Source organism: Acipenser ruthenus, chromosome 8, assembly GCF_902713425.1.
Source record: "Acipenser ruthenus chromosome 8, fAciRut3.2 maternal haplotype, whole genome shotgun sequence".
Classification (NCBI taxonomy): domain Eukaryota; kingdom Metazoa; phylum Chordata; class Actinopteri; order Acipenseriformes; family Acipenseridae; genus Acipenser; species Acipenser ruthenus.
In genome coordinates this window covers 33,778,346-33,801,595 of record NC_081196.1, presented here as the reverse complement: position 1 = coordinate 33,801,595, position 23,250 = coordinate 33,778,346, and the positions used below count along the sequence as shown (strand labels likewise).

The 23,250-nt window shown below is 39.5% G+C and overlaps 1 protein-coding gene across 1 annotated transcript in view; it reads right to left on the bottom strand.

The window, feature by feature from the left end:
- Positions 1-23,250, bottom strand: part of tmem45a (transmembrane protein 45a) — a 29,041-nt gene that overhangs the window by 4,851 nt on the left and 940 nt on the right. Inside the window, exons 2-5 of the mRNA XM_034010665.3 lie at positions 10,963-11,166; positions 8,158-8,370; positions 1,371-1,555; positions 188-333 (exon numbers count right to left, since the gene is read on the bottom strand). Coding sequence (XP_033866556.1) covers positions 188-333; positions 1,371-1,555; positions 8,158-8,370; positions 10,963-11,152 — 734 coding nt within the window. The 5' untranslated portion in view covers positions 11,153-11,166. The remainder of the gene's footprint in view (positions 1-187; positions 334-1,370; positions 1,556-8,157; positions 8,371-10,962; positions 11,167-23,250) is intronic.

Here is a 23,250-nt window from a genome sequence, read left to right as displayed (position 1 = left end):
TACAAATCCCACAAGTCTGACACACTGGAATAGTGGAACATTAGGGGTACCCATGTCAACTTTTGGGATTCATGTCTATTTAAACATGTAGGATGATGATGAGCAAAGAAGATTTGCACACTGTTTATCCGGATGGGACCCGGGTGGGAGCTGGGGTTAAGATGGGTTAGACTGAGATGTGGCTTACCAGCTAATGATGGTGAAAATGACAGCCACAGTTAGCAGGGCGAAGGCGTAGTGCCAGCAGTAGCACATGGTAATGAACATCATGTTGTTGTGATCCATGCTGTCCCACTCTGGAAAGCCACTGGGGGGGTACAGCACAAACCCAATCTACAGCAGAGACAGAAGAAACAGATAGTGTGAATAGGTGCTAATGCACAGCAGCCCTGTGCATATCCGAGTAGGAGCCTCCAGCTTAGACTACTACCCTTATATAAGCTTACTGTGATAAACAGTAATAAAAGCACAGTAAAGCACTGGTAAGAAATTAAAATCATTAGGAACTATGATTGGTAAGTATGGTAAAATCCATGGTTAAGAACAGTGGTTCTCAAAAAAAAGTATACTATATGAAAAATAAATAAAATAGACATTTGCACTTCTAAATGATTTTTTTAATTTTTTTATTTCTGTAATAAAGCCAAAGTGTTCTTATTAAAATAAAATAAAAATAATACAGCAGCCTCTCTCTAGTCTGTACTGGGTTTTAACTCCCAGGCCCTTCTAACTGGAGACAAATTAGGTATTTTGTTAAGATATATATATATATTTTTTTTTTTTATTGTTTTGACAACAGGTCAGACATAACACTTCAATCGTGTATATTAATTGATATAAATAATACAATACATAAGCTAAAGTACATTACTAATGTAGCTGTACACGCAGATGAAAAACTGTCAGATTTAACTTAAACTCCTAAAACAAATGTAGAAAAGGGGGCATTGTACAATTAAAAACAAACTCACCATTTTAGTTTTCATTTATTACATTCCACAAAACAGAAAACAGGACCAGAACATAAAACAAAATGTATAACATTTACCTTGCAAGTTGGGTCACTGCATCTGTGTCCCCCGAAGCTGCACTTTTACTTTAGCTGGTAGAGATCACTATTTGCCAAAACCGTTTTTAACAGGGTGTCAAGCGGACACTGACATGGATTTTTGCCTTAGAATTAATGTGCAGCAATGTTCATTCTAATATTTTTTCCCAGTACTAAAGAAAGCGTTCATGGTATTTTTGCAGTGTTCTTATGCTTTACCAATCCATTTATCATAGTTTTTTTAATATGCTCATACCCCTCGGTGCTTTACTGTGCTTTATTACGCTTTTATTAAACAACCAGACCTAAGCAGACCTCTCACCTGCCAGAACCAGCTACCCTGCAGCAGACACAGGCTGCACCTCAGCAGCTCCAGCAAGATGTTCCCCCGGAAGAAAACCTCCAGGAAGATGGTCAGGGCTCCTCCGAAGATGGCAAAGAGGAGCAGCTGGTGCACGTGCACATCCAGCATGAGCCGGCCGTGGAGGTGGTAGTAGAACAGGAACCCTGAAGGAGCAGCACAACCAGGATTAGGAGCAGACAGCCCCAAGCGTGTCAATCTTCCTTTCACAGATTAAGGGCCATGTTCACAAAACATTTACTAGCATGCAGTTTTTTCAAAACCGTTTGTAAAACGAAAAACAAACTACTAATGTTACAGAACTAGCGAGAAAGGGGGCTTAAATTGTTGCAGGGGAACTGCAGCACTGTGTATATTGAAAATGGTAGAAGCCTATTTCATAAATGTACACACCAATGGGATCAGTACACACAGGTAATCTGCTGTAAAGTCATCGAGTTGCTTTCCATGGGTCTGTTAGGATGTCTTGAATGTAATACACTGGGATAATACAAATATCCCAACACAACAGATGTAATACTCTAAAGTCCATTTATTGTTCTAAGAGTGTTCTATGAAAGACCAGACGCTGATAGGAGAACAGGTAGCAGCTGAGAGAACTAATTACAGTCTGCAATGCATTTAAATCAATATAAAACACAACCTAGTTATCGGAATTATTTAGTACACAAGATGAGCTGCAAGTACAGTACCTTAAACAACTACAGAAGAAACAGAAGTGATGCGAGTTTCTTTCTTTTGCTGAGATAATGATGCACCTGGCTCTGCCTCCTGCCCCCAATTATACTCAGTCGAGACGTGTGTCTACGTGACATTTCAATAGAACCATTTAGCTATAGAAAATGCACTGCAGCAAGTAGCTTTCCCACTAGGTGTCAAATGTTGAACCTTCCTTGGCAGGGTTAACCTTCAAACTGCCAAGCAGCTTAGCATTCTACATCTATTATGTGTGCCTGTGTGTGTGGCACTGTATGTGTGTGTGTCCATGTCGTTGTCCCAGTTTGTGATGGTGGGACCTGTATTTAATCCCTTTCTTCTGAAACAAGATCTGTCAAGATTTAGAGTTCTCCTTCAGGATGAGGTTAGTGATTTTAGGGGTTTGTGGCAAAGCAGTTAGTTGGGTACAGGTGTAGGAGAGATACTGTGCGCAATGAAGAAACAGACAAATAGATTTAATTTGTAATCCAGTTCTGGTGACCAAACACTAATGTGTATTGCACTGTTCAAAACAAAGGGTTTGCAGTCCCAAATAATAAACACAGTCCTGTTACAAACACAATACACAAACACAGTCACCAGTCCTGGGTGCGTGCTGTAGTGCTCGTGGTGCTTTACAATTATTTCGTAGTACTGTTCCGGGTTCGTGCTGGCCCTTGGCGACAGCTCCAGAAATGCGTTAGCCGTCTACTAATAATAACAAACAATAAAATTAGTAACAAACAAAACACTCACGGTAAGTATATTCACAATTTCAGGCCGTTTCTCTAACCAAAACAAAGGAACTGATTATGTCGCTTCGTCCCCTGACCCCTTGGTAAACGATTACAGCTGCTCCTCCAATCCGGGGCTGCCACATCTTTTCCTTTCCGGGTCAATGCATTAGTGCACCGAAGCTCTGCCCCCTTTCTAGATTTCCGACTTCCTTTTAACCCTTTGAATATATTGTCAGGCCATTACAGTCCAGGGCACTCTGTCCCTGTTACTTAGCGCCCTCACAGGTCAGGAGGGAGATTTAACCACCAAGAATCATCGTCTGTCACAGGGTTCCTTTATGAATTTTTTTTTTGGAAATCAAATGACCCTTGCTTAACAGATTTGCCTGGCATTCCCTTTTTGCATCCCACTGCCAATCTGCCTTAATCTGATGCAGCAACGTGGGTGATGTTACAGATCCCCTTGGTATGAAACAGACAGCGCTGATAAACCACAGTGTTAAAAATAAAAGTTACCTTAACAGGATCACTTATTTAGAAAGCATTTTCTCTTGCTTTAATATAGCGTAATAAAACTTGCGCCACTCACGGTTCGTTGCCCCTTTAAAACCACGACCCAACACACAGGAATGGATTTTTTTTCCCGCGCTGACGCGCTATTTTTAATAAGCACAAACAAAAAATAAACACCTAGCTCTTTCTGAGCACTGACTAAACTTCCGGGAACACCCTGACTATAAGTGGGACGGCTAAGACGTTTCCCCACCAAACACAACACCACAAACAGACAAAATCACACAAGTTTAATCCAGCACACTGTTTACCTCACAACTGCTAGGAAGCAGAGCACCTCTCCTGCCTCCTTCTCCACCACAGCCCTGAGCAGACTAACTGCCTCCCTTAAATACCCTGCACCTGGTCTTCATTTGACAATATTTACCAGGTGCAGGGGATAATTAATAATAAAACAATTAAATTCAACAATAAAGCAAAACAATTAAACAATAAACCAAAACAATTAAACTAAACAAATGTGCATTCCGCACATGTTTTTCTTCAGGGAGGCTTTAACCCCCTCCCTGCTGTCTCACAATAGCCATGATTAAAATGTCTTGCGTTGGTGTAGGTTTCACGTATTCATCCATTGGATCAGTTTTCAAATAACTAAAAAGGCATTCTAGACTAGTAAATTTAAAGTCCAGAGTCCATGCAAAAAGCAAAGTGAAATTGAACCACTATTCTTTTTTAATGATATCAGCAGTGATGGACAGTATTGAAAATACATTAATTTAAAATAGACATTTTCATTAGATTTATATTTTTGTAATTTGTAATGTAAATGATAATTTATACATACTTTGTATTTTGCATTGAAAATACACATTGCTGCTATGCACACTGAGCTAAGTTTATTGCTGGATTCAAAGGGAATGAAAGTAAAGTTTTAAATAAAGATGTGCCGTTTACCAAATTTTTACTTTTCATTTCATTCTAATAATAACAAAGGCCAATGTGAGTTAAAATCAATCATGTTCTTTATTACAAATAATACATCTAATTGCATTCCCATCGAAGTAGGTGGGTAGAAATCTAAAAAATAAATACATAGCTAATAGTAGAAAAGCTAAAAGAATTATACCATACTTTGTTAGAGTACATATTTTGATTTAAGGGGAGAAAACGCTGCACAGCTCAAGTGAAATGCATCCGGTCGTCCAAAAATTGAAATAATTCTGGCCATTGTCAATGGATTACTCCATGCCCTACTTGATGGAATTCATTGTATGACAGTTTGAACCTACTAATTGATATCCGTGAGAAACTTCCCTAGTTGATGGGAAAACTCCAACTTCCTAGCTTTAAGGAAGTGGAGTTAGACTTCCTTGATGTGTACGAGAGCTGAAGCCCATTGCCACTGCTATAGATCTCCTTCAGAGTCAGAAAACATGTTACTATGATGATCTCACCCCACTAGTTTTGCTGTGGAGTCAAAATTATTGCAGGCCATGAACCTATGCCACTGCTCCAATCTACTGCAGGCCATCATAACTGGATTCCAGAAACGATTCAGCATTTTTTCTTGAGCTGAAGACTGAGGTTAAGGAATCAATTTTGGCCACAATCACCCATCCATTTTTTAAAATGCGCCGGCTGCCACACCATTTTGCTGGAGAAACAAAGAGATTCCATCAGCTTATACTTATACATGCTGCTGAAGAGCTGGGTCTTGTATCTGAATGTGCTTGCGTGTGACCCAATGAAACGGAAGAGGATGACTTCTTTGTTTTCAGTGATAGCAAAGATTGTTTCCTAGATAAGGACTCCCTCAACAAGCAACAACAAGTCTTTGAACACTTCAATAATATTCTTCCTTCATCTGCTCCTGTTGAGCGTCTGTTCTCTTTTGCTGGGATGATTTTCAGCCCCCAAAGACGTCAACTGACCTCTTCCAGAAACTTGTTTTGTTAAAGGAGAACTGATGGAGAACAGCCACTGTAGTCTCTTTTTTATTTTATGCATTTATTTATTTATTTTTATTTAGTGTGCCCAATCGTTTCTTCTGTTTTCCTCTCGATTTTTTTGTGGTGCCTAATTCTATGTACATCAGTCTCTCAGTCGAGCTTCCTCCTGTCAGCCTGATGCGTTCCGGACCACTGCGGTCCTCCAAGCCACAAGATCCTAGATTCTCTTTTTCCATCGGAAGACTCCAGGTGTTAGTCTATTTATTCTACGCTCTCTCCTGCCACAAACCCAGTATCGTACTTGACCACCTTGACTCCCCTCCGATTGCCCCTCCTGCTCTCTCTTCCTTCTCTCCTCTCTCCATTACTGATGACTCCAGCCTACTGTTGAAATCAACTACTGCCACATGCCCCTTGGACCCCTGGCCAACAAATCTCATCTGTCTCTGTGCTTCTGATATTGCTCCTTCCACTATGCACACTCTCAACCTGTCCCTGGATTTAGGCTTGGTTCCTGCTGCCCTCAAGACTGCCCGAGTAATGCCAGTGCTCAAAATACCCTCCCTTGACCCGGCTTATCTTATCTAACTTCCGTCCCATATCCAATCTTCGCTTTCTCTCCAAAACTCTTGAAAGGGCTGTAGCCAGCCAGCTGATTAAACATCTCACAGATAACAATCTGCTTGAATCTCTGCAGTCTGGCTTCTAGCCGCATCACAGTACTTAAACTGCTCTGCTCCAGATTGTAAATTATCTTCTGCTTAATGCTGATGCTGCTGTTCCCTCTGTCGTTGTCCTCCTTGACCTAACTGCTGCTTTTGATACCATAGATCATAGCATTCTTTTTGACTGCCTGCAGAAGTATGCTGGGATCTCTGGAACCTGTCTCTTCTCTTACCTATCTGGACGCATGCTGTCTGTTTTCTATGATGGAAGCAGTGGTGATGCAAACCTGGTCACCTGCGGTCCCTCAAGGGTCTGTTCTTGGGCTTCTCCTCTTCAACAACTACATGCTTCCCCTGGGTCACCTCATCTGCCAACATAGCCCCATGTTTCACTCCTATGCAGATGACACCCAGCTCTACCTAAAACTCGACCCTGGATGTCCCTCTGCCATGGCCCGGCTCTCAGTTTGCATCCAAGACATCAAGGCCTGGATGTCTGACAATTTTCTTCAACTCAACACTAACAAATCTGAACTGCTTCTAGTAGGATCAAAAACTCAACTTAAGAATCTCAATATTATCGCCCTGAACCTCGGAAACTGTCTGCTGCTGCCTTCCCCCACGTACGAAGCCTTGGTCTACTTCTGGATAGTAACCTCTCCCTTGATGCCCAGATCTCCTCGATGGTCAAATCTTCCTTCAACCACCTCCATAACATCTCAAAGGTCCGCCCATACCTTTCCCTCCCGGATGCAGAGATACTCTGTCATGCATTTGTCTCATCTTGACTTGACTACTGCAACTCTCTCTATGGTGGTCTTCCGCAACCGATTGCAGCTGGTTCAGAATTCCGCTACTAGGATCCTTACCAGATGTAAAAAATGCGATCAAATCACCCCCCGTCTTGCCCAACTGCACTGGCTACCTGTTAAGTTCAGGATTACTTTCAAAATTCTCCAGCTTGCCTTTCATCACACAGGTCCAGAGTAACTCTCCAAACTGCTGACCTTCTATGTCCCTGCCCACAAGCTGAGGTCCTCTGACTCTGGCTTGCTTGTTATACCCAAGCAAAAGTGCACCACACTTCGAGAGCACTCATTTAGCTTCATGGATCTAACTCTCTGGAACTCTCTCCCAGCTTTAGTGCGTGTAGCTCCCACAGTCACCCGCTTCAAATCAACTCTCAAGACCCACTTGTTCTCTCTTTCTTTCCATGCTCTTTAAGCCTGATATCAGTTATTAGCTGTTGTCTAACTTGCTAGTTCTGATTTTTCACTGTATCTTTGTTATGATTCTTTATGACACATGCATCCACAATATTTAGAACTCCCATCCTAGCCTTGTATTTAATGTACTATGACTTGTATTTTGTTGTATTTAATGTATTGCATTGTTTTCACTGTTTAATGAATTATATATTGTTTCTCACTATCTTGTAAAGAGCTTTGTGATGGTGGTCCACTATGAAAGGCGCTATATGAAATAAATAATGATTGATTGATTGATTGATTGATTGATTGACAGTGGTTCATGGACAATAATGTTTAAAATTTGCAGTGGCTGGCACAGTGACAACTTAAACACCATCAAACCACTGGGACGTTTTGAAATGCCACCTTTCCACCAACCCTTGCTGAAATGTAAAATGCTCTGAAGGTAAATTTGCATAATATTCCACCGGATATCTACCAAAATGTAGTGCCTAGTGTTAGTAACAGGGCCCTACACTCTATTGCTATTGGGTTCCCTGGTGGAAACAAGGACCCACTGCATGTTTGCTTAATGTAGCTTGAAACTTGTTAACTGCTTCAATTCCTTTATTGACAACATAGATTTGTCTGGATGACCTATGAGAATCTTGGTTTGTTTTATTAAGGGTATTTTGTCATTTCAAATGGTATTTTCCAAATAAAATTGTATTTTGTATTGAAAATACAGTGTTTTCAAAGTATTTTGTATTGAAAATACATTTATCTAAGTATTTTGCCCAAGCTTGGCTATTAGGGATGTTTATAGTTTACAGTTTAAAGTTTTTGCTAGTCATCAAAAACAGCACCAAATTGAAAGCGTTCTTGATTGGTTACAACATTGTTTAAAGTTTAATCATTTAAACATATTTAATTTTAGGAAAGTAAACAGAATTTAACATCTCTATTTGCTGTCACTGTGCCTCACTCCTGTACTGTACCTTCCACAAACACAGCAATGGCCAGCAGCAGTCGGTCAAAGGCGATGGGCATGACACCCGTCGTGTGGACGGTGATGGAGACAGCCGCTGAGATGCCAAAGAACAGGTACATGGTGGCGTGCTGCCAGTTCATCAGGTGGTCCCAGTGCTTGTCCTCGTAGTTATAAAGTTTCAACTGAGGACCGTCCGGGACAAACTGCTCGGCCAGCATACCTAGGGTCAGGACACACACACACACACAGGAGTCAGACCGGAGGGCGAAGGACCTCATCCAGCACTCCAGATTACTGGGGAGACAAGCTGAACCATTTAACTTCAACATATAGTAGTGTTCAGAATTATTTATATAAAAACAAACGAAAATACAATTTCTTATAAATATTTAATAAAGACATCTAATCAATATAATACTTGTATTATGTTAAAGTTACTACAAACTGGAGGCCGTGTGGTCCGGTGGTTAAAGAAAAGGGCTTGTAACCAGGAGGTCCCTGGTTCAAATCCCAGCTCACTCACTGACTCACTGTGTGACCTTGAGCAAGTTGCTTAACCAACTTGTGCTCCGTCTTTCAGGTGAGACGTTGTTGTAAGTGATTCTGCAGCTGATGCATAGTTCACACACAATAGTCTCTGTAAGTTGCCTTGGATAAAGGTGTCTGCTAAATAAATACAATAAAGCAGGATGCTCCAATTAATAGTGCAAAACTGTATCACTATAAATACGTAAGTATTATGTTCATTCCTGTGTTATCAACATCGAAGGAGTGTCCCTTATACAAATTTGACCATGCTTTCTGTAATTACTGCTTTACATAGAGTTGAACGATTATTACATTTAAAGTTATTGATTATTGGCTAAAAATGAACAGTAACTTTCTCCATAATTAGTAGATCTTTCTCACTCACACCCTTTTTCTGCTTTTTCTATGAAGGTCATGCAATAGAGTAGATACTGAATTAAAGTTATAACTTATTTGACACCCACAGAATCTCTTTCTGGACAAATCAGAAAAACAGAGAGAAACTAAACCTATGTTTATCTGTTTTAACTTTAGATTATCAGGAACATACAATTATAACAATTAATTTATAAGAACGTATCAGTACAATAGATTAAAAAAAAAAAAAAAAAAAACACAAAACATTGTTATTTTATTGTGCTAATTGCCATTTCAAATCCCGGAGAGATTGCCTCTAGCTGTCCAAGGTATTAATATTATCTCCAGTGTGTTGTCTGGGGACAAGACAATAAGAAACCGGTATGGAAGGTCTATTGAGAGACCAAGGAAGGGCGTTTCACTGTGCTGATGACAGTATTAACACCAGTTGCCAAGTACAGTAGAATCTATCATATCCAGTCCTGCAAGATATGATACCTTCTATTAACCGATGTGTCATTTACACATGCTGCTACCAAGTGAACGGTACGGATGGAAACTGATCAATGCACATTTTATTACGTGTGTAAAACCGTAAGCAGGACAGAATAGATTTGGGAATTCGGTTTCACTTTGTATGCGCTGTCACTTCATGTAAAACAATTTAACCATGTTCAATGAAAGAAGAAAACAAGAAAGCAAGGGATGATATAATTAATGTGCCATTAAAAAGCTGAAACAGGATTTTTTCACAACCTCCAAAGCCAGTTCGTGTTTGTGTGTGGGCTTTTTGTATTACAGTGCTTTGTTTTGCAATACTTTTCACTGATTTTCTTTGTGTAGTATACGTGCAGTACCATACATTGTAATGCCCCAGTGCTCCTTAAGCAACTACAATGTATAACGATTAACTCTGAGATACAATATTTTCACATATCCGATGGACCACTGGAACCAATTAAATCAGATATGACTGGCTCTACAGTGTCCTGTTTTTCCATGGATTTCACACCTTCCATGAATACAAAAAGGGGGTTTCAGGGTGAATTTGTATGATCATGTTGCAGTTTCCCATGCTAATACTGTGTATTTACTATGCTTTACCATGGCTACATGGTTACCATGGTAGTCTGTGTTTTACACCACACTATTCCTGTACTTTACTACACTTTTACCCTATACTACAGTAAACATATTATCAATATTGGAATCCACTACTAAAAAACTTAACTCACAAACTCACCCGGCCAGCATAGTGAACTATAGCCAAACCCCCCACATGAACACATTAAAAAAACAACGACTGAGGCACTCTCTTTCATCTACAGTGAAGTAGGTTGCCACGCTTGAGTCATCAGCACTTGAAAAGAAGGCTGTTGGAATATTTAAAAAAAAAACTGCCACACAGCCCTGATTAGTGTTTCCATGCTAGAATAGAAGAGCCTGGATATCTGGAAGCCTGCCATCATGTGACATGGTCAAACTGTATATTTTCCGTTGCACAATAACATCTCCCATTTCTAAATACATCACCAAGGACTGAACCCTAAACCCTCCTTGGTTCCAGACTCAACCTCTGCCCCCTACAAATACACATGGGCCCTTATTATAAAGCAAGTGCGAAGGCAAAGACTCGTCTTCAGAAACAGGTTAGCTGCAGGAAGGAGTAGTCCACAGTAGTTTCTTACTGGTCTCATACCATTCAAATTATTAAAGTGCATTTGCACCTGTCTCAGAAATAGGACCTTTTTTGTGTGTAAATACCTTAGGATGCTCTAGAACAACTGGGGAAAGAACATACTGTACAGTAAGTACTTCCTTTATCCGCTGATGTAACAAACACATGGAGCTCATTCCAACTCCTGCACGGACATGGGTTTTGTATGGCTTCTGGCTTTTACAAGCAAGCCTAAATGTTGTGACTCACCTACTAGTGCAAACAGTAATATAACAGAGGCCTCGATGACTTCCAGTCGTCGATACGTGATCTTGGAGGCCAGGTGGCAGGCATTCTTGTTTCTTCGGCTGGCGTGCCACAGGGAAAACTTCACGGACCACCAGAGGCCCACTATCAGGAAGAAGCTTCCGGGTAAAGCGTGCCCTTTGAAGTTCCCCATGCCTCTTCACAGTGCTGCAACCGAAGAAAAGAACAGAAGACACGGCATGTACAAATCACAACCTTTCCTCCGTCAATCATGTCAAAATGATATTGTACAATATTTAAATACTGGCTCCCTGGTTCCTTCCATTGTACTGAATCTTAGCTCATCCATGACAATAAAACCATTTTAATACTACAACTCATGTAACTATGCAAACTCAATGCAAGGGATATACAGGATACGCCTATGGTGCTGATTTGCAAAACAGGTGTATTTTGAGTAAATGTAATCACTTTTATCAAATTTCAAATTATGCACTTGCTTTCCCTTTATATTGCAACTAAAGTTTAATGTTCTGTTTTTCTCTCTGAAGTTATGTTGTTCAATTAAATAGGCACACATTAGATTTGTACATATTTAGTTCCAGAGCTTTATTTTCCACATAAAACCGGGCGCTATCTATCTATGTCACACTTGTTAGTTCGGTCTGGTGAGAACCACTCTTGGTAAGTTGGTATGGGCATTCCCTAGATATGCAGGAGTGCTGGCTTGGGAATGCTTTGGAGACTGAAAGCTATCACTTGGGATCCACTCATGGACATTTGATTTCTTTTTTTTGCATAGAACTAGGCAAGCCCATTTCCTATGAATTTCTACTTGTGAAATGCTGTGGATGTCCGTGGTCAATACCTTTTTCTATTATACTAGCAAGTTTAATTTGGAATGTATACTTCTGTGGCTAGGGATATGTATGTTACTAACCTTCTGAGTATGAATGTAACCGGGGTTTGTAGAACTTAAGAATATCCTGGTATAAAACGTCATATGATCAGAATGGACTGGCTTGTTCCTGGTTCTATAACTGGTCTAAAGAGGTCCATCGACTTTCCCCAAGAATATTGTACAGAATGTTCTGGCTCACCATCATGACTTTCTTTGTGTCATTTCCACAGTCTTAAAGGGACATTTCATTTTCACTAGTTTAATATTCCATTATGTGTGCTGTGTCTGCATACAGTAGCTCATTTGTCAGGCCATATGCAACTGTAGCAACTGCTAGTAAATTACCACGTGAACGTATGCATATACAGTAACACATTTCCAATAGACTGTAGTAATTAGTAACAACATCAGTACCATACTGCAGCTGTGTCTGCTTTGTCACCCTGACCTTCCCGAGGGCACAGTGCCTCCCAGGACAAGGACAAGACAACTGGAGTGCTTGTATCCCTCTGGTGTGCACAAAGTGGTTTAGTGTTCACTGATTACCTGGCGCAGGCAGGAATATGAAGGAGGCTTTCAAAGCTCTTATCTTTAATGAGATACAGCAGAAGCAACTAAATAAAAGGCAAGGCAAATATCTGGATTTTGATTATTATTATTATTATTATTATTATTATTATTATTATTATTATTATTATTATTATTATTATTATTATTACTGAAGTCTGCCTTGTAAGTTTGTCTGAGAGGTGTAAAATGTTTCTGGGGCTAAAGCTGGGGAGAACGATCTCTCAGCAATTTCATTGTGCATTTGGTATACTCTTCCCCACAATGCATTGGAGTGGGGTAATCTCTGACTGGCACACTCCTCTGCAGCTGTCGTCTTCCACTATCTTTTACCGGGCATGTGAAACAGGGGTCCTTGATTTTACAGTTGCAGTTGTAGTCTGGGATATAGGTGATTGTAACAGGGGAGACCTGTGCTGACTGTCTGACGTATGCATGGTGCTGCAGGAAGAGGGCAGCAGCCTCGTAAAATCCGCCTGTCAGTCATGGCAATGACACGGAGAGGTGGGGAAGAGGTTTGTGTTGGCCTTGGGGGATTGCTGGCCCTATAAAATAACGCTCTGTTGTTCCCTCAGATCTGCCCCTATAGGACGTAAATGAGCCAGCGGAGGCTTTGCGGCCAGACGGAGAACAGCGCAGCCACATAGAACACAACAAAACAAGAAAAGAAATATAGCAGTAGCGGGGGAACCTTGGGCAGACCACCGAAAGTACAATTTTAAGCTATGCAGTTGAGGGAACTGTGGAGTGTAGGATGGAGTCTCGGGCCGTGTAGGTAGCGATGGTCAGAGAAACGCTGAAGAGTGCACACCTTTATTTTGTAGTTTTGTTAATAGTGTTTTATTTTCTCTTTTTCTTTGTGCCTTCTGTTTTGATTATTGTTTGGTGCACCTGCGTGTGTACCCAAGGTAATCTGTGAAGCATTATACCATTGCTGGTAATAACAGAATAACAGTGCCACCTTGTGGACATTAATAAATAGTGCACCCAAGTGGTGTTTAGCACTAAACATTTCTGTCTCCTGTGTCAGTTAATTCCTCACCCTTCCACAATGCTATAGAGGTTTAAATCTTTATTCTTCTGCTCAGTCTATGGTTAACATCACATGTTCTGCTACCATGTATGACATTCACCTCATGATAGGCCTCATTCATTTCATAAAAGTTCCTTTAAAAAAAAAAAAAGATGTTGAGGGTAGTTCAGTTTCCTGCCTAACTAAATCTTGGCCATGCTACAGAGACTGTATGCAAAGTCCCCATTTCATCTTGATTATCACAGTTGGGATTAAAATATTGGCTTCTGTCCACAAGGAGAAGTTTGGGATTACTACACTCCAGCTGCCACCTGATGTGAATGTTTCAAATACTACCGCACAGTACTGGGGGAGTGTTTTTTTTTTAATCCTACTACTGAAGTACTGAGCATCTCAGCCCACACTGTTTTCCAGTGTTGTTACCGCAGTATTTGCTTGTCCAACTGTAGCCCTGCCTCATTAATAAACAAAACAATGTATAATGCCTGGACAAGTGCTGTGCCTAATATAAATATCAATGAATGAGCATCAGCTCCCTTGTACGTGTTTTCTGTTCTTTCTGCAGGTGCACATGAAGCGCCATGCCTCTGATGAAAATGAGAACCACTCAACCAACATCAAAAACACAATGCGCACTGTGCAACCCAGCTGATGCTACTCAGGAAAAAATGCTACTCAAAATGAAAAACATGCTTAAAGTACATATAGCTAACAAACTCATTCCAGTAAATCTTATCAGATATGTATTATAATCACAAAACATCAAATTTTCAGTGTTATGAAAACTCCTCAGGCAAATCAAACTGCATAAAAATCAAACAGCACCCTTCACTTTGACCTGTGACCCACGATGGCTGACACATTTGGGGTCGCGTAACCTTTTGGTTTCTGGATGATAAAGACCTAACATTTGGAGATACTGGCTTCATAGTCGCTACAAGTGTATTCTGTGTTTCCCTAGGTCAAGTCACTTCATGTGTTGTACTGCAGTAAGCGCTCCTTTAACACAATATTTAGTAATATCTTATACTATACAAAAGAGGTATAGTGAAAAGCATTTTAACTTCATATCAACCATTACTCCCAACAAGCCTCAGATTTAGCACTGGATTATACAGCGCTCCCTCTTTAAAACGCTGTAGTCGGGAGCCATGGTTGTGCTGTTTGTGTTCCACCTTATAACGAGAATACTAGTGTTGGTGTAATGGCACAATGGGGTAAATGAGAGCCATGACCATACTGATTTATAACCTGTTCCGCAGTATAAAGGGCCGCCTTAAAAAGGGGGAGCACTGTAAAAATCTCAGGTGTAAAATTAAACCAAGTACATTTCGCCAAATCATCTCACAAAACAAAACAGATAAGCACTTTTCCGTATGTTAAAATGTGTAGTTTTTATTTCAGCCATTAATTAATATATAACAAGTTAATGGCAGGTAATTCTGCAGTTTCCCCATGTTTTTCCCATGGTTATACTATGCATTTACCGATGACTTCCGGTTGGAAGCCATGCTGTGAAGACAAACGGAGACAAAGTTCCTCTGAATCAAGGATTTGCGGGAGGATTTTGCAGAGACCAGAGCAGCAATCTCCGCCTTGCAAACCACCATTGACTCCTTGGTAAAAAGGGTGGTTGACGTGGAGACCTCTCTCACCAATGTAGATAACAGAGTTACATCCTTTGAATCCACATGCACTGAGCTGTCTGCTCTGAACAAGAAGCTTTGGGCAAAAGTTGACCTGGAAAATCGCTCACACCGGCAGAACCTGCGAGTTGTGGGGATTCCGGAGGGCAAAGAGTGTTCCCAACCAGATACACTCATGTCTGACTTCATCTTGGAAGTGCTGGGCGGGGATAAATTAGATTCCCTTCCAGTCATCGACTGCATGCTTTGCTCTGCTGGGCCCAGGAGAGAGGAAGGTCACCCTCAGCCAATTATTCTGAAAATGCACCATTATCAAGTGAAAGAAAAGATCCTTCGTTTGTACCGGGAGCAGGGAACTCTTCAGTTTCAGGGAGCAATTTTAGCCCAGAGTTAAGCCGGAAACGGGCTGCATACGGTGAAGTAAAATCTCTTCTGTACAACGCTGGAGCTATATTTGGCCTGCTGCATCCACCTTGGCTGAGGTTCATGTTCAATGGCACAGTAAAAATGTTTAACTCACCTGATGAAGTGAAGGAATTCTACACTAAAACCATCCTTCCGCAACTGAACATAGACACCTCTGCCTGAGGTTTCATTTTCGTCCACTTTTGTTGAAAGTACTGTGTTTCTTTTTATTATACTGTACTGAGACTGGGATGGCTGAGTGGTGACATCAGGCCAGAGAGACACACAGACAAGTACTGTAGGTGTAAAGGTGCTGCAGCGCTGTTTTATTTTTAAAAATAACAAAAATAAAACACAACATTTAAACAAAAACACACTTGCTCACAGAGCGAAACAAAAGATGTAAACAAAACAAATCACAAACACTAAACAATACGATCAGGCGGGGCAGTAGCCTTCACTGATCCTACTTATTTTTAACTTTAAACTTTTAAACTCTCCTCTCTTGCTCCTGTTCATTCCTCCGAACACCCACACAGAGTGCTGAGAGTTGAAGGCTTTTATGCAGGTGACCATCTCCCGATTAGCAACAAATTAATCACTTAATTCGAGAGATGGCCACCTTCTACACAAGGTTTTTAATTAAACCCTGGCAGAGGATGAGCTGCCTAATCTCGCCTCTTGCCAGAAACAAAACAATAACAAAACACATGGCTTTCGCCGTCATTATATACAAATAAATAAATCATAATATAAACACAAAAACTGCACAGGGGCGAAGGGGTACCCCGTTCTAAAATAAATAAACAAATACCTTTGTTTTACCCTTTTCATGTGCAGGGCTGCAATTTATTATTAGTTATGAATTTATATTTAATGTATTTTGATTTAATTTATTTTCTTTGTTTATGTGATCTGTTTATCTGGTACAAATGAGTACTGTGGATATTTGCAAGCCTTTTGTTGTGCATTTACCATAGTTTACCACGGTTTGTATTTTTAATATGCTTTACCATACCTCTGAGATTTACAGTGCTTGCGTATGCTTTTCTATTTTTTTATTACAGGTTGCTATGCTTTTACTTGGGAAATGTATTTAAGGGTTACTTCACACCAGTTGAAGGTAAATGCTTTTTTTTAGTACACTAATTTACACTATTAAAAAAACACAAACGTTTGGCCAATTAAAAAGACACATGAGTCTGTTGGTTGCAGGTCCTCAATATTTCTTTAGAGGAGGAGCCACAGCTGTATCTATGGTGACAGAGCGCAGGTAGAAGCTTGTCATTCTCTTATTAGAATTATTACAGGTGGTGTTATTGAAGAATTTGTAATCTCGTTCACTTGAAGTGGAGATTGCAGCATCAAGGGAGGCACTAATCAGACAAAACAAGCCCCTCGGAAGAAATACATGCTAGTTACTTCTAATATCTAGAGCATTCTCTGGTTACATTTCTAAACTGGGCAAAACTTGTTTTTGTATCCGCAGACAGCATTGGGCTGAAGATGCTGGCTGTATACTCTCATCAGCAGACAGCATTGAAACTGAGATGAATACAGTTAGGCCTAGGCTTTATCCTTGTTAATGAATAAGAGAATATATTCAATAAAGCCATAAAAAGGACTGCTTATCGAGGACTGGAAGTTCTGTTATACAAAGAGGAACCTTACCAAGAAGCACTGGGCATGACTTTTTCCACATGCAAAAAACATTGATAAGGTTGTTTTCAGCAGTTGTATTATGGGCAGATCTACTGTATTTGACTAAACTAGAGAGTGGAAAACGTCTTCAGTGGGACAAATAAAACTACCTTTGAAGAATGTATGAAAATGGCACTGCAATGTGAAAGCAGGTGTTTTCTTTCCTTATAGGAAGAGTGAACAGAAATCTAAACAACGAAAAAAAAAATACAGCATTAAAACAACACATGGTCTTCATTAACCTTGTGTGAAATCCCAATTCTATGATATTGTTTGAGTCTGTAAAAAAATGATACAAAACTCTTTGTTTTATCAACAGACCTTTATCTTTATAAGCATCTTTATCTTTATAAGCATAGCTATGTTCACAATCCTGAATTTAAAGTATAACTTACCAGCAACTGTTTAAATGGGTAATTGTATGTGAAAATAATGTGATATCTTGTAACAATTGTAAGTCGCCCTGGATAAGGGCGTCTGCTAAGAAATAAATAATAATAATAATAATAATAATAATAATAATAATAATAATAATAATAATAATAGTAATAAAATAGGTACAACAATGTGTAAATGTGCTGTCCCACACAAAACTAATTAATTTGGAAATAGAATCCCAGACATACAGTGGTGCCCAAAAGTAATGACACCTATATTTTCAATGCATCACACATGAATTCACATTTATATTATTACTACTTTGAAAACATGGATAAATGCACTGTACTACTTGCAAAAATGAATCCCCACATTAACTTTTCAGCTGAAATTATGAAGGGAAATATGAATGCAAACCTGCAGCCCTGTTGAAGAAATGAAAGGAAAAAGTTTATAATTTACAATTTATTTTCAAAACATATCTTAATTTAACATCAATTTTTCACTTCATAATTTCAAATGTTTTACATAAATGGGACATGGACAATCTACTGTACTGTACAGGAACCTTCACAGTGATCCTGTTATAGACAGGAGGCCTTTAAAACAGCACAAAAGACATCTCCCAGTTCAATTCGGTTTTTGCCAGAGCAAAAACAGATCTGATAGACTTTGATAGCCTCATTACTTGACAATCCAAGCTAGAATTTTAAATAAATTGCTGAAATAGGATGTACTGTTCCTTTAAGAAATATGCAATTACCTTATCTCTGTCAATTTGTGTGTGTTTCCAATATATTTTCTTATCGAAAGTGTCACAACATTATTGCCTTGCACAAAACCCTTTCCTCATTTGTACAGCTCATTTGCATGAGAAAAACTCACCCAACAATTAAACTGCAGGGACGCTTCACTGCTACAATGTGTGTCAATGTGGCAGATGTTTACATTGACTGTGTTTACATGGATAAGTCATGACAGTTTTCCTCAATGTTTTTGCTGTACTTTTCAGGAAATGCGTTGCTATGCTGTTCTGATTTACTCAATTCATAGTCATTTAGGGGAGGGGGTATTTAAATGTCTGTGTCTGCTTACTAAGTAGGCAAAGAACGACTGAATATCGTGAGGACAGCTTCATGCGTTGCTACGACGATTAAAAAAAATTAACAAGAGAAAAGAATGAACTTGTTGTCGCACACATTCCGAATTATAATACATTACCTGTTTGTGTCTCGTTACCTTTCCAACACACACATTCGCACGCACACACAAAAGTATATAAAATAAAACTTCTACTAACTACAAGTTGTACTACTTAAATAGAGAAGCGTAAAATCTAAAAAAGTTTTATTTAATTAAAGTAGTCGATAAATTAATGTGGAAAATGTGGGAACACGGGGGGTTACACTATAATACAATAAAAAAATGGTATGATCCTTAGGCCTATATGAATATAAGATTGAGAACAGGGGGCTATGTAAAAATACATACGAGGCTCCTGAGCAGTTTCATGCACTGGCAGTTCTATAAGTGGAGAGTACCAGGCTGAGCATCCTGATGTTCCTGTACACATCTGCCAGTCCCTATACCCTGCCTCTGCTCCGAGAAGCCAGTGACTGCTGGTCTGCAGCTGCGGTAGAAGTACCAGGCGCAGAATCCGCTTAACACACACACACACACATTATAATGAAACATGGATGTCTTGTAATATTATAAACATTCAAACAAAAATCTTTATTTAAAGCGATACTGTACATTTATGTTGTTTGTTAACTATATCCATTACTTATTGCACAATATGCCAACTGATGCTAACAATTCATTCCAGTTCTGTGCAGTGGGAGAAGAGGTGGAGCTCTGTTGTTCCTGGGACAGCTTAAAAGAATTTAGAAAGAAACTACGGCTACTATGACTACTATTACTACCAATAATAATAATAATAATAATAATAATAATAATAATAATAATAATAATAAGAGGCTAAAAGTTTGGTTAGTTGTGCTTAACAACATGCATTTTACAAACATTAATAACAGGCTATACGACAGGTTTACATTTGCAGCGTCTATTGCGTTCTTTCATGTCTCTGTGTGTGTGGTTTGGTACGGCTTTGCTGAGGAATAACGTGAGATTCCACCAGTTAAACAGGATCTTGACTGCTGAACTCTCGTGACACACACAAGCACGATTCTTGCTCCGGTTTACATGGGTTTTTACAGCTATGTTTATCGTGAGAAAGCGATTGATCCTGCCCTTGAAGTCGCGCTGACCAAAGGACGTTCTTTTGCTGTTTCATGCCTGTAGAGTAGAGTTTCACGTGCAAGTAAACCCAGCCATTGAGTTTTAAAAACCATACATCCAATTTTACATTTTAAACACAAAATGAACATTCTAAAAAGTCATATAAATCATAAACAAAAAAAAATGCTATTTTTTTGTATAAATTATATACAAAATAAATTAAAGAATTTAAGCAAGTGCTGTATTTTAAAAGCATCTTTACATGTGTTCAACCTGAGATGTGGAGTTACACCAGTGTAAAGCTTAAACTGCTATTTATAAAACCTCTTAAAAACCCTTTGAGCCAAATGTGGTTAAAAAGTGACAGGCAGATCTGGCTTATCTATGTGTGCATATACTTCACAGCATGCAAGGGACTAACAGAGCTGAAGACCCATTGCAGACACTGCTACGGTAATACTGTACTCTCACCAGAAATACAGTATCTATGACCCACGTAAGATCAAGTATAATGTATTTACTTTCTGCAAAAGAACTCTGGTCCAGATGTGGATGACAGGTGGCACAAACAATCCACCCTCTGTAAAAGTATAAAATAAAAAAAACAGGATGATGTTGCAAGAGATACAAGGAACAATCCTGGTGATAACAAGCAACACCAGGCAGACAGCACCAGCGTGACACACATCCCTACCCTGCCAGCTCTGTAATACCTGAATGGAACACAACTCAAAGGCAAGTCTGCACCCCAGCTCTGGAGGGACCATTAAACCCACAACAACACAGCTGCTCTCTCATTTTAGGTTACTACAGTCCTTCACAAGCTATATAAATAATATACAGGGTGATTAGATGGTCGAGCACATGTTTTTAAACAGGCTTTTTGTTTCTAAGAACAACTGTTGTATTTTAAATTGTTAAACTGTTTTCCAGATAAGTTAATTTGCATAGATACTACCGAGTGATTTTCTGGAACTTCAAAAATGGTTTGATGAAAATGGTCTGATCTTAATTTTAAAAAAGACAAATAGCGTGCTATTTGGTTGAGAGAAAATTATACAAAATACTAGTTCAAATGTTCCTATTGTTACTTGTAATACTACACCATTGGAGAGAGCTGACACTTAAATATCTGGGGGTTTATATTGACACAACTCTTAAATTTGAAAAACACATTCAAGATGTATGTAGTAAAACTGGTAGGAAGCTCGCAGTATCGTATGGTCAGCGACATTGTGTTACAGCATGGTTTAAATTAGCTCAACAACTTTTATTCCCTATTCTAGACTACAACGATGTGCTCTATAGGAATGCTAGTAAGGAGTCACTAGGATCTGTAGATCTGTTCTTCAGTGCACTCCTCTGGAACATCATTGTACCTTGTACTCTTGAAAAAATTTCTTATCACCTGCTAATAAGGAACTATCATTGAAACCTTTTTAAAGGCGCATATAACACATTACCTGTTTACTTAAACAGTTCGTTTCAGGAGTTAACGCGTGAGTATAGCTTGCGCAATGTCTGTGACAAAATATTTTATAACACCTACTGTAAAAAGTGTTGCAGGTAGATTTTTTTTTGGATTTTGCTGTTGTCTCTGACTGGAACTGTTTACCTGCTGCACTTAGATCAGAGCCCTCACACTAATTTAAAAAAAAACAAACTGATGTTTCAGTACTTGACAAAGCCTTGTGTATGTACTGCATAATTTTAATGTATTCTATGTGTTGCACTGTCATGTGTGTTTATTGAAATTTAAGCAGTTCAAGTCCAGTGAATAACCTGAAATGGTACAAAGGTAAGCGGTAAACTGCCAGAGGTTAAAAAAAAAAGTTTAGGTTACCAAAAACTGAAAATAATGTACATTTCAGAGTTATACAAAAAGGCCTTTTTCAGGGAACAAGTAATGGGTTAACAACTTACAGCTGTTCTGCAGCAATGGAAGTAAATTAAGCCTTGAAAGTTGATGCTAACAATTCCTACAGGTGTCCCAACTTTTGTTGATTACTTACAAACTCTCTGTCTGTATAAAAGCAGTGTTGGAACAGACTGTGTTACTACACCCTCTTAAGCATTATTTGGACAGTATTGTACTGCAGGAAGTAGTATATTGCTCTCATAATGGCGAGAAAAAGGCAATTAACAAAGGAAGACAGACAGACGATTATAACCCTTAAAAGTGTAGGTCTTTCCTTTAGAGAAATTGCAAAGAAAGCCAAGGTGTCAGTGAGTAGTTTCCTACACCATCAAAAGGCACTTGGAAACTGGAGGAAACTCTGACAGGAAGAGGTCTGGCAGACCCAAAGCCACAACAGAATCAGAAGACAAGTTTCTGAGAGTCAACAGCTTGCGTGATAGGCGGCTCACAGGACAACAGCTTCAAGCACAGCTTAACACTGGTTGAAGTAAGCAAGTCTCAGTTTGAACTGTGAAGAGAAGACTTCAAGCTGCAGGTTTGACAGGTCGAGTAAGTAAGCCATTGCTACGATGGCAAAATAAGAAAAAGAGGCTTGCCTGGGCCATGAAGCACCGCCAGTGGACTACTGAAGACTGGAAGAAGGTTTTATGGACCGATGAATCAAAATCTGAAATCTTCGGTTCATCACGCAGGGTTTTTGTACGCCGTCGAGTAGGCTAAAGGATGGTTCCTCGGTGTGTGACACCAACTGTCAAACATGGAGGAGGAAGCGTGATGGTCTGGGGCTCTTTTGCTGGATCCAGAGTCGGCGACTTGCACAGAGTGAGTGGCACCCTGAACCAAAACTGCTACCACAGCATTTTGCAGCGCCATGCAATACCCTCTGGTATACGCCTAGTTGGTCAGGGGTTCATCCTACAGCAAGATAATGACCCAAAACATACCTCCAGGCTATGTCAGAACTACCTTAGAAGAAAAGAACAAGACGGTAGGCTTCAAATCATGGAATGGCCAGCACAGTCTCCAGACTTAAACCCCATCGAGCTGGTTTGGGATGAACTGGACAGAAGGGTGAAAGCAAAGCAACCTACAAGTGCAACACATTTGTGGGAACTTCTGCAACAGTGTTGGAAAGAACTTTCCGAACAATATTTGATTTCCATTGTAGAAAGAATGCCACGAGTGTGTTCGGCTGTTATATCTGCAAAAGGTGGCTACTTTGAGGAGTCAAAAATTTAGATTAAATTTTGTTAAACAAAACGATTCCATGATTTCTTTTTTATCTCCAATTGTTTATTTGTTCTATGCTTTAATTTCAGAGTACATTGAGACATTAAACTGCTTAAATTTCAATAAAAACTGGAAAAATTGAGGTGTTCTAAAACTTTTGACCGGTAGTGTATATATATATTCTTGAAAACTGTAACCTGGTGCTGTTCTCATCAGGACGCCGTTGTAAATGAGCTAAGTATAGCTCACATGGCTTTCCTGAATACACCAT